Here is a 15,911-nt window from a genome sequence, read left to right on the forward strand (position 1 = left end):
CATGTTGAAATCTTAAGATGGGCATGTGCAGCAATTTATCTGTCATGGGTCCTGGAATGTTCTTCTGTATTCGATGTTTTTCGATTAAAACCGAATTAGGGAAAATGTACCCGGCGTATGTTTTTCGATTAAAACCAAAAACGTGGAACCCTATGCATAACAGACAAATGGCTTCTTTGTAAGTTGCATTTTTGTTGTAGAAAGATGTGGGGTAGTTGGTAGCAGTACAACATATCGAAAGCAGCGCACTAGATGGAGACGAGAAGACTAGACAGGACAACTGCTTACTTGCAACTAAAAGTTTAGTTGCATGTAAGCAGTTGCCATGTCTAATCTTCTTGTCTCCGTCTAGTGTGCCGTTTTTAGATATGTTGTAGAAACTGTTAGAAGCCCATAGATAATATGGCAGGGGTTCTTGTTTTATTTAAATGTTTATCCTTTCTTATATGTATACTTATTCGTCATTGAGATTGCCTTAGTGATTTCGTTTTTTTTATAAGGACCTGTAGTTCAGTGAAAAATTTTACAGATTCTTTCTTGAGAGAATATGAAACACAAATGAGCACACAAGGAAAGACATAGAGCCGAGACAAGCTCTATCTAGGAATGGTGCAAACACACAGAGCCTCTGCATGCTTAATGAATGTCAAAATTCATGGATTGGATACCCTAGAGTTAGAAAATGCTGTTTTCGAGGTCTGGAAAACCCTGGAATTTTCCACAGTCCTTCACAGTCCCAAGGTATTCTGTCGTGCGATACATTTAGCTTGGGAATACTTTATGAAATATTGGAGTCCTGGGCCATAAACTGTGTTTTACATGCTGGGGAAAATGACTGTAGAGCCTTAAAGGGGCACTAAACTGATGGCTGTGCTTTGTCTAAAAAAACTGCACAGAGTCAAAGCAGGAGTCTCACTCTACCTAAATATATGTAAGGCTATGTGTAACCCCAAGCGCTTTTACTATTTAAAAGACAGATCAAAGAGCAAAATCAGTGCAACACTCTCCTCCTCTAACGAGTCAGCAAACGTCACTGGCCTACATATCAAACGAGGCAGACGTATCGGAAACATGTACTTCCCGACTCAGCCTTGAATGACGTTTTGTGTCGTCAACCAATCCCAGACTCCCACAAGGTTTGCCGGTTGGGGTGACATAGCGCCACTGTACTGTCACAACCTGCCTCGCCTGTTTGCTGCCGCATTGTTGCAGCTCCACCGCTGCGAAGGGGTTTCACTTCAAAGAACTAGTGCAGCTTATAAAGTAATCTCTCTCTGTAAAGTTATCTGTTAGTGAAGGTGGCCAGAAAAGATGCACAAATAATACGTTGTGGAAGAACCTTCCTCGTGAATGTAGTCCAGTAGTGGCTCTAAAAAACACTTATTCAAAAATGCAGTAACATAAGTGATGGCCTGCATGAAACTTCCAAATTATGTCGATGCTATAGTTGTGGGAAATTAGAGGGTGGAGGAAGTTCAAGAAATAGTGCACCGCACATTTTGTAATTACCGCGCTACTATGCCATTGTCGAACTTCATAATTTAAGAAAATGTGTTTCAGATTTAAATGAACGTATAATAACTGCAGTGCAGTATACTAACAATCATTGCTCTCATATCAGTTTAGTGCCCCTTTAAAATGTCCTTGAAAGGCCCTTGAACCTTTGTTCTGAAATTGAGTTTCCATGAACCATGAATACATAGTACGGTATTTTTCAAGTGTACTCTCTGGAATGTGCTTATCAGTTGGAAAGGCACAATAGGTGGTCAATGTAAAGCCTTCACATTTGCCTATACATAATATGTCCATGCTATAGGCTATACTGGATGAGGAGCACAAAAGTCTGGTTCCGTACAGCACCTCCCTGGCCAATGGGCAGTCCCCATTTCGCTTGTCTGAGTAAGTGATGGTCGTTGAAAATGTCTTACCTGTTGCTGCAAGACGATTGAGCTTCTTTACACATGTTATTACACAAGTTCACAACTATTTTGACAGGGGTTGGAATCATGGTTCATAATATGGACTCAGATATATGGACTCCATATCTCTGTATAATCTAAAAAGCCCATCTCAGTTGTAGCAACACGCATATTCCACGCTTTTGTAGCTTGTTTGTTTGATTAGTAAACAAGCGATGCATCACTTACCATGTGGTTGGTGCAGCATGGCCTTGGTTGCTTTAGTGCCAATAAAGGTTAATCATCATCATCATTATCAACTGTAGCAATACTGACTGACTTTTTAGTCTCTTTTTTAGTAGCTCCAAGCAAGGTCACACTGAAAATTAGGAGGTGTTGGGTTCCCTATCCTACCACCGGATGTTGGCGAAATTTCCCCTGAAGTCAGCCCAGAATCCCCTCATATCGAATGCTGATGTTCTTTACGTATTGGTTACAGCACACGCTGTCAGAACTTGAAACCGTTTGGCTGACTTCATTTCAAACTTCACATATGTTCAAAAGACATGTGACTACTTCCAGTCTAGGGCTCATCATGTGCAGCTTTGGTTTCTGTTTTCTCAGAATATTTGCAAGCACTGGGCTAGAAGTTGTAGAATTCTGGTCTGGGTGTTTGTCTTGCAGTCCTATTGAGTCACTGATTCAAAGAGTTTTGTTGCTTTTAGATTTTTTTTTTTTTTTTTTTTCCATTGCTATGTGGAAGTGACTGAATGTGCTCAGGGCACCATAGTTCAAAGAAACCAGTTGCGTGGAATGTGATGATTTGTACAGATTTGTAGGTACCAAGTTCTTGTACAGTCGACCCCCGTTCATCCGAATCCCACGTTATCAGGACAAAAAAATATGGGGACGGATTTCAGTCAGTGTACCGTATTTTCCAGGGGGTAACACGCATTATGCATTGAAAAAAGTGTTGCGAAGGGGCACTGCGCGTTATACATCGGAGTCTTTTCCGGGAAGATACCCCCAGCCTGCGAACTCAATAAGTATAGCTTTGCGCGGGCTCCAATGCGGCGATCTCTTTGGAGATTGAGGGAGTTGACCTCGGCCAAAAAAAGACACTGGGCTTCCCAGGTTCTGGATGGATAGCGATGATAGTGACCTTTTTCTGCAGCACCATTGTTCTTGACTGAGGGTGACATGGCATGCGTGAGCCAGCCTGGTCAGGGACGGGTTCGATCGTGCCTAAGACACAATAAATGACTTGTACTCAACGTACAGGTCTGAGTTCCTGCTCAATAGTACAGTGTTGGTATATTCAGGACTGTGGCACACGTTATCCTTTGGTGCACGTTATACATAGAACTTTTTAGAATTTCTGCTAATTTTAGGGCCTGTACGTTATATCGGTGCACATTATACACTGGAAAATGCAGTAACTTGCCTTCACTTATCCGGGCTTCAGTGTCTGGATCCGAACAAGGATTTCCTGGAACTGCTGAGGAAAATACCCAACAACTGCCTTCACTTATCTGGATGGTTGAATTAGATTAGAGGAACCCTGGCAGGGCTTCTTATAATGAGGGCTCAACACAAAGTGTGCTGCATTTGTGTCTGTTGTTGACTCAGAGTCAGAGACCATGTGCGACCTACATTCAGTCAATACAGGGCGACAACCTTAAAAAAAATTCCCCTTTCCCATTATACATGTGTACACCACGTTGACCAGTTCAGTCCTTTGATGCCGTAATGAAAGGTGATTCTACAGCTTTCAACGATGCTTTCATTCATATGCACCCCTTGTCAGTGAAAGCGTTGAAGGTTAGCAATTAGCATGGTAAGCAAAGCTGCAACATGCAAGAAGAAATGAAGCACACGCATGAAGATTTCGGATCCAGGAGTGGAGAATCCAGTGATGTGAAACTTGATTATGTACGAGTGGCACAGAAAATAGCTTTGGCATTCTTTGCGCGGAAGAATGTTTCTCAAGTTAACAACATAGGTAGTATAGTTTACAGGAGCTGAGTGTCTGCAGTAATTTTATGTGAATGACGTTTCCTTACGTCCTCCGAAATAAACACATGCTTTGTTGGCAACTGATGATTCATCTCCTTTAGAGTTTAATAATTTCCGGATCCTTCACTATCCGGACATTTTCGCTGGTAACGGCAAGATCCGGATAAACGAGGCTCGACTGTATTACACCCAATGTGGGATTATAGAACTAAAGCCTGGATGCTGGGTAGTTGGTACATACTTTGCACAGTGATGTAACACAGCAAATGAACTTGGACTAAAAGAAACACAATACACACGACTGCAGACTCTCAACTAAAGTCATGTTCACAAGACACACACAGACAAACTTACACAGGCAGTGCTCAAGAGCAGATTACATTCTAGGCACGTAATTCCTTGTTGACATTGTATCTGGAATCATCCCTAACACCAGCAGTCAGTCTTCTGTCTTTACTGGAGACTCGAGGGAGCGGCATATCATTGGATAAAATTTAGGGGAGTGAAGCTCAGGCGAGTTCGGAGTGTGCTACATAGGGTGTGTGACAGGAACTGAGCAAATTATGTCTAGAACTGATATATTGTGATAAGCATTCTCTGAAATAGAATTTACTGCATGCAAGCATCACTTGATTTGTTGGAAAAAAAAAAAACTTTCAAACCACAGTGATATTAGTCCAATTACGGGTACCAGATGTTAGGTGATAGGCTATGTTGTAAACATATGAACATTATGGGTTTAAAGAGGGCCTTGTTGCAGTAAATCCTTTTGGTAGCTTCACAGCCATTTCCTTATTTCTTACATTGTGTCTTTAGCCCTGTAGGAGACCTTGCACTTATCCATCTTGACGAAGTAACGTGCCAACAGAATCGATGTCAGTATGACTTCGAAGAAATAGAGAAAATAGCAGAAGGAGGCTTTGGAATTGTTTGCAAGGTACGGAAAAAGAAAAAATCAGACAACTAACAAGCACAACTTTAAATGTCTTTTCCTCTTTATTACAGGCAAAGAAACGAGTAGATAGCTGTGTCTACGCCATAAAGATGATTCCATTCAAGTACTCAAACCGGGACCTTCTTCAACGGGTGTGTGGAACGGCACCTTTCTTCTCTCTCTCTCTCTCTCTCTCATGCTAAGTCACTACTTCATATTGGGTGGTGGATACTTCTTTTTTGCAAACATGGAAAGTTAAAGCATTTAAAATATTCCTTTACATTTATATTTTTTCTTGCAGATATTGAAAGAAGTGGAGTTATTAGCACAACTATGTCATCCTAATATTGTTGCCTATAAGACTGCCTGGATAGAAAACCAGGTGCCCATTATTGCTGTACAGAGGAATTCTTCGGAAAACACCTCATCTGACACGTACGTTACTAAGATATTGTCCAGTAAAAGAAAGTCCATAGATCATTCGGTTCAGTTGCTCTTACCTGAACAATGCAAAACCTGGTACTGTCATATCCGCAGAACCAAATAGGCACCTCGTTTAGTATACAGCTCCCATGCTAACTTCATGACAGGGCCTTCAGTGTGCTGCAGATATTTAGAACAGGTATTAAGAATAATTCTTCGTTTTGTTTTTCTTTTTGTTTGTGTGGTATTTATTTATGCATATTGAAATATAACACAAGGCTACATACAGATCATAATATGAGGGGCTGCAACATGCTGCTGTTACTGCGCTGCAGGACTAATAAAACCTAGCAGGACCTGTTCAGGGAAGAGCCTGCTAATATTTCGAACAGAGACTGTTCGAAATATCGGCATTTCTCATCCTGAACTCTTTCCTTAACATTAGCTAGTTTTAGTGAATTTTGGTTTGGCAATCTGTGTCGTCTTTCTAGCGCTTTTAATGATGACATCAGTCGATTACCAACATACCCAAAGCACAGTTTTAACTTCAGTGAATCGTTTTCACTCAAATGATTCGCGAGCAGTTTTGCGGAGGGCCAATGAAAAAAGGGAGTGACTCAGAATAGAATCCTCTGATTGGGCAGTGGCAAAACCGTTTGTGAACTGTCTGGGTGAAAACAATTCACTTAAACTCTCTATTTCCTTGAGTTTCTAACAGTTCGCTGGATATTCTTCTTTTTCTACGTATCAGGACCTGGTGATATCTATGTGGAAAGGTTAGAACCTCGTAGAACCTCTCTCTCGTCTTGGAACACCCCCACTCTCTCTCTTTCTCTCTTTTTTGTCTGTCATTCAAGAATGTTAAAATATGTTTGCAGATTATGTTTTCAAACACTTTAAAGCATACAGATGTAAGGCAGATGGGTTGACCATTATTGACCAGTTGTTGACCAATATTTTGCAGATCAAGTGCTGCCAGCTGCATTAACAAGGGTACTGCAGAAGATCTTTCATGCTCTTGTCCCAATGGGAATACACACCTGAGTAAAAAATCTGGAAGCTTTTCCAGATGTGCATGTGTTAATGGTGTTCGTGTGGAAGAAAGTTATATAGTGTTTCAAGAGGCAAGTCAGACTACAACTAGCGCTACTGTAGAGTGTATCAGTTGCACTGCCCCTCTGACTGCAAGTGGTTCTGTCAGAAATGCTAGAACTAATTCCAAGAGTGATTGTGGTGTTCCTAAAGTTCAACAAGACAATGGAAAAGCATCAAGCAATGGTTCAAACTGTCACCTACAACCTGTCATGCCAGCTAAAGACTTGTTATTTCAACTGCTTACTGAGGCTGTGAGTAAAAACCTCTTTTGCTTATTTGCTTTCATTTTAGTACGTAGTATATTATGCAATGCATGCTTAGTGCTACATACCAGGTTATCTTGTAAGAATGTTTCTTGTTGTGTATTTGAATGGTTGCTTGTACAGAAACGAACTCTAAAACATTGATCTGTGTGATTCCGTGCAAGCTAGACATGTATATCATACATAAAATATAAAAAAGTGGGGTTAGGCAGGTGCAAAATAGAAAATGAAAAAAAAAAAAAAGATGAACATGTGAGACTTGAGCGGGAATTTGCAGATGAGCAAAACGTTAGTAATTCATTAGTCACTTATGACTTATTACTCCTGTGGCTGTCCCTTAGAGGGGAAAACAAGTGGGCAACGCTCATTGGGGTACAAAAGATCCATAACGGTTTTCTCACTAATAGTCAGAATTATCCCGACGTGTTTAGTTATAGATAGGGTTTCTGGTTTTCAGCATTTATAATTTTTGAGATCTCCCAAAACGTGGCAAAAATGAATGCCAAACCAAATTACAGTAGTACAAGATTGAATTGGCTTATAACTAGGGCCTGGAATTTTAGGCATTTGCCTATAAACACCTGAATGTGACATTTTTGAGGTTGCCTGCCTTTTTATCGACTCTATTGAATTGTAGCCTTTTTGAACATTTTTAGATGCCATAACAGCTTTTTTTTAAAGGTGCATGTGTGAGTGCACCTTTCAGTCTCATGCCGAGTGCTGCATGTTGCTTTTCGTTTCTGCGTGTTTGTGCCTTTTGTTCTTCTTCTTTTCTTCTTCTTCTTCGTTTTTTTGTGTTTGGTTTTTTTCAGTACCTTGGTTTGCTAGAAGGGGTTTATGTATATTTGATAAAAGCATTTGGCCTTTCTTGGCCTTTCGAAATCTTCTAGGGCGGAGAACTAGAAGTAATATTCAATATTGCGTGGTTCTATCCTGCCTCAGCATTCGTGTACAAGAAGTCAAAGCTTGTACGGTACCGTAGCCTTGTTTCCTGGATGGAGCATTATGAAGCACCAACAAAGCCAAAGGGTGTACCAGATTAACGTGCCTATTCTGGTATTTTATTGCCTATTTTGCTGTTTTTGAGGGCCTAATTGCCTGCCTATTTCGATCACTGTTTCGATCATTTTTAGTGCCAAAATTTCTGGGCCCTACTTATCACATAATGAAATAACAGAATAACTTCCCTTTGTCACTTGTCTTCACCCTATCTTATAATACCTCTGAAACCCTAGTTATAGCATGAACAAACAGCTGTTGGGGCAGTGTACCTGACCAGTAATCAGAGAGCTGTTGGTTTGTGTCCTCTCACTGGAACACACAGGTGCTTTCCTGAAATGCCTTTTTTTTTCTTGCCGTTAGCTGTTTGTCCCTTCTTCTACTTGTGTTAGTTACAGCTCTGCTTAGTAATGTTCTGTTGCTGATATGCCACAATCGCAAGTTCCTTTCGATACACAGAGTCATCAGTGCAGTAGTACTCTCATGCACTTTCACTAAGTGTAGTTGAGCAGCAGAGCAGCTTTCAGCTTTTTTATTTATTGAGTGACACTAGAGCCGAGTTGTGACAAAATAAGTGGACCGTCGTATTGATCGGAAAAAAACTCATGAAGTTCTACTTTGCGTAAAAGGTCTCCTGCATGGCTCCAGGAGTTAGTGTTTTGTACAAAAAAGAAATCACTCTTGTGCAGAAGGTTGGTGCCACACTATTTATCCAAATGGAGCTCTGTTCAGGAAATCTTGCTGACTGGATTTCTGCACGAAATATGAGGTTGTCATCGTCACCTGGTGAGTGCCAGTGATCTTCCTATCTCAGTTATTGTGAAATAGCGATATATTTCCCTCATGACTGTGCTACTTCTGCAAGGGACTGTACTTGAAGGCAGTTTCTTTCTTTTTCAGACAGTACATATATTGATGACGCCCTCAATATATTTAAGCAAATTCTGAAAGGTGTCCAATACATTCACGCAGAAGGCGTTATTCACAGAGATTTGAAGGTGAGAGCACTGTAAAAGTTGGCGATCACTGTTAGGAAAGTTTTAGGGACTGCAGACCTGTGACTGAGTTATGGCCGGTGTGTGCTTAGTCAACCCGAACCTGTTTCTACCTTTGACTAGTTCCACACGCTTGCTTTAGTCCACCACATGCTAAAACACACATATGATGACACCTGTCCTATTAGCCAAAGAACCTAAAGCACTACAACTGATTGTCCCAAGGACTGCCCTAGGGCCCCTTCTTGACAAACGGTGCATCATCAAAGCAACGAGAAGTGCATGCAGTTGTTGCTCTCTAAGAGTTTGTAACTTCAAGCAGTCCCACCACAATGTTCGCCTTGTCCTGGACACGCTTTGAAAGGAATGTGATGCGAAGCTGCTTAAACCGGAGACAAGCTAGAAGATCTTTATTCTTTCATAATAATAATAATAATAATTGGGAGTTTACGTCGCGAGACAACTGAGATCATGAGCGACGCCATAGCGGTCGGTCTGTGGATTGCTTTTGCCCACCTGAGGGTTCTTTAACGTGCGATAAAAGCTCATCACACGGCACCCCGTATTTAACGTCCCTCGCGGAAGACGGCGTGTCTAAGCAACTTGTACCCTGCCACCAAGTTGCTGGCGTCACCGGCCGGGTTCGAACCCGTGATCTCGGGATCAGTAGGCGAACACGCTACCGACTGAGCCACCGAGGCCGGTTTTATTCTTTCAACAGACACACATGTTCAGCAGTATACCACTTGTCGTGCCTGCTCTATTTTCGCTAATGTGGTTTGAACTGTCGATTTGAAGAAAGCTTGTACATAATGATACTTTGATAATGTAGTTTTCATCAACCCCCATATATTTATTACATGTTCCTATCTATGAATGGGTTTGACATAATCATAAATGATGCTAGGCATGCTGCCATGTGCACTAGGAAAAGTTTTATTTTTATTTTGTTATCAATTTAGCAAATTGCACAGTAACAGAGTGAATTGCTGCAAAATTCCACAACATCTGTATATGACTAAAATGCTGCCTGCCATTTGTGCTTGTGCTTAAAGGAGCAATAAAGTGACCCCCAATATTTTTTAAATGTTCCATTGGTTTGGTTTGCATGGCCAAAAATATGAATATCTGCAAAAGATTTATGGCCGAATCTCAAACGTGGAGCACGAGGTGCACGCTCGAATTTCGGTTTTGCCAAGCACGCTCACCCAACACCACCTAGAGAGAAGGCCAGCGCAGCTCCGTGTAGCGCCGTCAGCCAATTACACGAAAGCGGTGTCCTGGCGAAGCAGACGATACGCGCTTCATTGGATCATCCGAGTAGGCTAACGTATCGCGAGGGCAAGGGGATATTAGGGAGGCCTTCTCTTCTAGGTGGTGCTGGCTCACCACCTGCGGGTGTTGTTGACGTCTCGCTGATGACACAGTTAGTGTTTGTTGATAAGGCGACTGACAGTGGAGAGCCAATGGGAAAGCTGACAGTGCAAATGGATCATAGCAGACGATTTTTCTTAAGGTCACTGAAAAGGCGCAGACTAACGATGTCACGACAGTGGACCTGGCGCTCCCCTGATGGTGTTGGTGGCCCCCTTTTCGTATCGTTTTCACAGACCTTTTGTAAATTCCATTTCGCAGTGACCTAACCGAATTCAACAGAAGAAATTTGCACGATGATTCATAGTAGTGTGCTTGATAACTGAAGTGGGGTTTCGAGCAACGTTTGAGCAACGTATTGCTACTTTAAAGACCTTCACTTATTAAGTGTTTCCAAACATTAATTAAAAGACTAGGGAAGTAACTTTTAACTTGGCACAAAACCCATTTTCATTCATCACAAAGTCTGTGTGGTGTATTGTCACTACACAATCAAATCCACTAGGACGCTCGGTGGAAGCAGCCGCCAGTCCGGCATGGGGAGCCAACACGAGGAGCTTCAGTCGGGACAGCAAAAGCCACAAAGTGACATCGTTCACTTACACAGTCTCTGAAGAAGTGGCGGGTTTCTAGTGGGCATGCAGGCCTCTCTATCTCTCTCGCACGTGCTAGAGGTCACTGTGCTCGCCTTTCCATTGCAAGAGCTCATGTTCTTTGTTGCACAGCACCCTGCAGCCAAAAATGGAAAATTTATAGAGGGGTATTTCATTGCTCCTTTCAACAAAGCATTTGTGCCACACAGTATTTCCTCAGACCTACCAATTCGACAACCAGTTCAAGTAGAGGACACTCCACTATTAAAATTTCCATGTGTGTTTGATTATAAAATGAGTCGTCTATCTTGAACGTGCCACACTTCTAAAGCATTGTGTGACTCAAATTTGCCGTACCTATAGTCATGTTCAACATAGGAAGGAAAAGAAATCTAGTCTGTCAGCTCTCAAAATATTATTGCGTGTACACAGAGAGGTCATGCTCGCTCCTCCGTGAGATAATGTATTCCATCATACTCACACTGCTTTTGTATTGGCTGTTAAGGCTTGTAAGGCTGTTAAGGCTGTTAAGGTTGTGCTGGCCGCATGACACTACACTGCGTGGTGGCACTGCAGTATTTCTCCTGGCACGCTAGTGAGTGCAGTGATGGAACTGCTGCGCCATTTGCGCCAAAGTGCGCCATTTGGGATTGCCTGCGCCACCCTGCGCCGAAAAAGCAATTTTCCCTAATTCTGCGCCACAGCTGCGCCGAACAAAGATGCCCCGGTTCGGACGCATGAAAACGAAACAAAAACCGCGAGCGATGCTCCCGCGCCCTGTCTATTCTCGTGATGCCTCTGGACAGCAAAGCCGAGTCAAGCCGTGTCGTTTCGGCCGAGCCCGCCAAGTCGACGAAGATTCTTAAACTGCTGGGATGTCACTGCTGAACCGAATATTACGTTGTTGTACTTCAAAGAGAAGTTGTGAACAATAAAGCGCACTGTTAGTGCATCAAGTGTTTGCGTCCTGGACGAAAGGTGGCTGTACAAATTTACCGAACATGTGGGCACGCCACGTGCCTGCGATGGAATATTGGCTCGTTTGCATGGGAGTTGTTTTTAAACAACCGCGTTTTAACTAATTGTGGATGGGAATAACTGACGACGCTGATTCCGGAGTTGCCAGCGCGTGTACTATGGATCGCTCCACGCTTTCCGCTACTACGTAACATCGCGCGTGCTCGCAGAGTGTAGGCGCGTAAGGAGAGCGCGAGAAATTGAGCTTTCAGGACTTAAACCGTACGTGCCGATAATTGTTCCCAGATGTCCTGAACCCCGATATTCGCCATAAAGTGGAGAGTATGCATTGCAAACACGACGTATTGCGGTGGGACGCAGTGGGATACATACGGCGGAGGTGCGCCATTCTGTGAAATTCTGCGCCAAATGCAGCTTTTTTGTGCGCCAGCGCCAGCGCCCGTGGGCTCTGAGGCAGTTCCATCACTGTGAGTGTCCTTATCTCCAGTGGCATATGTAGTTGATGAACTAGATTTCTTTTCCTCCTTAAGTTGAACACGACTATTGTAGCATTTTGGGATGAATGTGATGACTTCTGTAGTGCAGAAGATGAAAAAAAAAATTGACTTGTGCAATTGAAGCAACACTCAGGCTACAGTAGAGCAGGCAATGTGCCTAGTGCACACATTTTGGATGCACCTATAAAACTGAGATAAGTAGTGGCCTTCTTACTTTTGGTGCAATGATACCTGTCAAGTAGAGGATTTCTGTGCTTTCATGAAGGCAACATAGGAGGAGTATGCGAGCATTGCAAATTCTCAGTAGACTAGGGACGACTTTTCACTCTGACATATATGCATACACGTATATGAAGGCAAAACCTGATGCACCACTGCGCAGCTTCATGTGTATGATTTAGCCCAAGGAAAGGTGGTGTAGTAGGTTTATTTCTTCAATGTACAGGGTTAGTCTAACAAACGTTACACATTTCGATCGCATCGTAAAAATATAAGACTGGGTTTAGCTATTTGTCTCAAGTTACCTTGTAATTTTTTGTAAGTACTATGCTCATGTAGAAAGAAAATTAAAAATCAAGCAAAAACTTGCCCCATGCATTTTCAATGGCCTATCTCACGCGAAAACCGCCATTTTTCCTTGTGTCTTCTGCACATTCGCATCATCTCACACAAGCGGTGCTGCCTACAACGATGTGACATGACCATTCTGACCATGATTCTGACGTTATGCACTAATGCTCTTCTTCTGTATGGTGGTGCCACCTGTGTGCCGTGAAATGAAAATGAGGCGCACACAGGAGAAAGTGGCTGCTATTGAGTCAGCTAGGCCATAGAAAATGCACAGAGTGAGATTTTGCTTGATTTTTAATTTTTCTTCTACAGGACCGTAGTGCTCACAAAAAATTCCAACAAAACTTCAGAGCAACGGCTACCAGTCTGCGAAGTTTGTGGTTGGCTAAACCCCGTCTTCTATTTTAACGATCCAGTTCAAATGTGTAACGTTTGCTAGACTAACCCTGTAGGTATTTGTAATGCTGTAGCATTTAAAGTACTTTAAAGATGTCTTTTACAAAAAACAAAGTGTTTTATTACTTCTTCAGCCACACAACATCATGTTTGATGGAAAAGGTTCCCGAGTGAAGATAGGCGATTTTGGGTTGGCCACAATGAGTAACATAGACAGAGGCTCAGACCCACATCGACACCCATGGATTCGAGCAAGATTGCACACCCAGGGCGTAGGGACCGATCTATATGCTGCACCTGAACAGAGGGATGGTGGTCTCTATGATTCCAAGGTGAGTCTGTGTCCTGTTCTACCAAGATATTTCCTCAAGTTCCATAATGAAAACATGCTGAATAGCAAGCAAAAGTCAGTGATTCTTTAGCTTCAGAGATGTCACCAGATTCTGCAATTTTGCATTACAGGCTGACATCTTCAGCTTGGGTATCATCCTGACAGAGCTGGTACATCCGTTCACAACTGGTCACGAGAGAATCACCACACTGAAGCTGCTGCGTGATGGATTTGTACCAGTTCCTGTTGCTTTGAAATGCCAAGAAGTGGTACAGAATTTTCTGTTTCTGCATAGATGTGTGAATAATGAGCACTCCATAATTTTGAAAATTTGATTTCTTCATAATTTTTCATAATGGGTTCTCTCATTGTTTAAACTTTTAAAAAGAATCTGGCAATTTTGGGCAGTTAATGCAAATGAACAAATGTGTGTGCCTGCATATTTGGTATACTGGCTTCCATGTTAGGCAGAAAAATGTGTAAATCTTGTAACTTACGGAAGTCATTCTAGTAGCTTCATCTCAAGGTTTATACTTGAGGCCAGTTTTATCAGCTGTCCTCCACCTTTGCAGTGTGTATTTTCCTGCCAGAGAAAAATGAATTCATGGGGTAAACATAGACTACCTGAGAATATTGTACCCTAATTGTATAATTTATAAGGAGATGTACCAAATTGGCTTAGCAAGTAAACACGCTGAACAGAAGCAATGCTTGTAGGCCTCGTGTGCGCTTAAATATTAAGTATTCTTCATTGAGTTTGTAAAATTCACAACCCTACTGAAGAATGTGTGTGTGTTAGCAGTAGAGTGACAGTGTAGTAACAAGCTGCTAAACCAAAAATGTCACACGTTGATAGTAGAATGTTCTCTAGTTTGTTACATGAGACATCAAAATACCTGCAAAGTAATGCACAATAACAGAGTGGGGCTTCATTCATACCGTTCATCTATTCCAAAGAGGTAGACTGGATGCACTGAAAATAGAACTGCAATTCAGGAAAGTAGGATAGTAGGGGAGTTTCCACTTGAGGAAGACAAATGTTAGATTGTGTTATTTACAACATACACACCACATTTCATAGCATAGCCTCCCTTGTTTCAGGCGAATATGATACTTCGCATGTGCAAAAGAGATCCTGTACAAAGACCAACTGCTGCGGAAATTCTCATGTCTACCCTTTTCAAGACCAAGGATGAGGTAATTACTTTTTGTGCATTCACCAAGTCGTTGCTGAAGCCCCTGCTTTTCTCCTACATCAGGTAGCAGATTCTGCAGCATATTGTCATACTCTAGTTTTGACATAGTACATGCATGCAAATGGAAGTTAAATGTCATGATAAATACGTCAGTTTCAGGTCAGGCTGCAAGCGCTACAAATCACAAGGTGCAATATCATTATAAGAGTATACCATCGCCTTATAAACCCAGTTGATGAACTCTCTCATAACTGCTTACTGTGAAGGTTCTAAAATCGGGAACTAGAGATTGCTTGGGAAAGCTCCTGGAGCGATTAATGCATTGTCAGTGTGCCATTTGAAGATTACATACACACTGCATCACAAAAAAAGTGAGCGCATGGCAATATTAGATCAGCTGTGTAACATGTTTTCAATTTCAAGTGCTGAAAAATAAGACACACTTACAAATCATTCACATATGTTCTTGTATCACCATTTTGCTGTCATCGGTTTGGATTGGTTACTAAGATGGCGTTTCTTTCTTAGTTGCTCACCTCGCTGCGAGGAGATTTACTCAGAAAGGAACAGGAGGTTACTGAGTTAAATGTGTTGCTCAAGAAGAAGTGTGCAGAGCTGGAGTGGTACCAAGCCAACTGTCACTGCAGGGCACAGTGGTGACATGGACTAGTCTGATCAGTATTTCAGCATAGGTGTACATAGTTTATTTTTTGAAGGAATAAAACGTTTTGTTGTTGTTTTTTTCTGGCAGTGGTGCAACACAATAGACGACTTAAGGATAGGGCCATGCACATAACTCGCTCGCAAGGTGCAACATTATCTTTACGTCAGTTTTGGCCAACCCATGAACCAAATTGGTGTGCCTGGTCCAACTTGGTCTGGCTCCGGTGCAGATCTGGAATAAGGGTCCTAATGTCTTGACCCCCTCCTCAATTTGTCACCACGCAATGCTTCAGTTGCCACTAGAGCATGTAGCATGCTATCCCCAAGGCTGGACCCCCCTCAGAAAAATCCTGGATCCACCAACGGTCTGGCTTATGTCCTTTTCCTACGTTCCACTATGGAAACATATCTGCCGAATGATTCTACAACTGCGGCTGGAGACAGTGCCATGGTATAAGTTGCTCAGGCAGCCAAAATTAATCCACGGGCCGACTTCTGTGGCATCTCTCTGTCTTGCGACGTAGTTCCACAAGTTAGCATTAACGGTATTTATGTAGCCTCGCCTCACATTTATAGATATTATTTCTTGTAAACTCCCTAGGAGCTTTCCCTCCGTTCCCCACATAACTTTTTTCTGCCGATTGCTTTATGACTGGCCTAGATTTATGCTTGCAAAGTTTCATCAAACTC

At 42.2% G+C, this 15,911-nt stretch overlaps 1 protein-coding gene across 3 annotated transcripts in view; it reads left to right on the plus strand.

Annotated features, from left to right (window-relative positions):
- Positions 1-15,299, plus strand: part of LOC135377862 (eukaryotic translation initiation factor 2-alpha kinase 1-like) — a 30,292-nt gene extending 14,993 nt beyond the window's left edge. For all 3 annotated transcript variants that reach the window (XM_064610576.1, XM_064610577.1, XM_064610578.1), the window contains exons 5-15: positions 1,817-1,899; positions 4,731-4,851; positions 4,920-5,000; positions 5,150-5,283; positions 6,236-6,617; positions 8,318-8,414; positions 8,529-8,626; positions 13,166-13,363; positions 13,494-13,631; positions 14,464-14,559; positions 15,087-15,299. In XM_064610576.1, the coding sequence (XP_064466646.1) occupies positions 1,817-1,899; positions 4,731-4,851; positions 4,920-5,000; positions 5,150-5,283; positions 6,236-6,617; positions 8,318-8,414; positions 8,529-8,626; positions 13,166-13,363; positions 13,494-13,631; positions 14,464-14,559; positions 15,087-15,218 (1,560 nt within the window). In that variant the 3' untranslated portion in view covers positions 15,219-15,299. The remainder of the gene's footprint in view (positions 1-1,816; positions 1,900-4,730; positions 4,852-4,919; positions 5,001-5,149; positions 5,284-6,235; positions 6,618-8,317; positions 8,415-8,528; positions 8,627-13,165; positions 13,364-13,493; positions 13,632-14,463; positions 14,560-15,086) is intronic.
- The last annotated feature ends 612 nt before the right edge of the window (positions 15,300-15,911 follow it).

The sequence above is a fragment of the Ornithodoros turicata genome, chromosome 1 (genome assembly GCF_037126465.1).
Source record: "Ornithodoros turicata isolate Travis chromosome 1, ASM3712646v1, whole genome shotgun sequence".
Lineage (NCBI taxonomy): Eukaryota > Metazoa > Arthropoda > Arachnida > Ixodida > Argasidae > Ornithodoros > Ornithodoros turicata.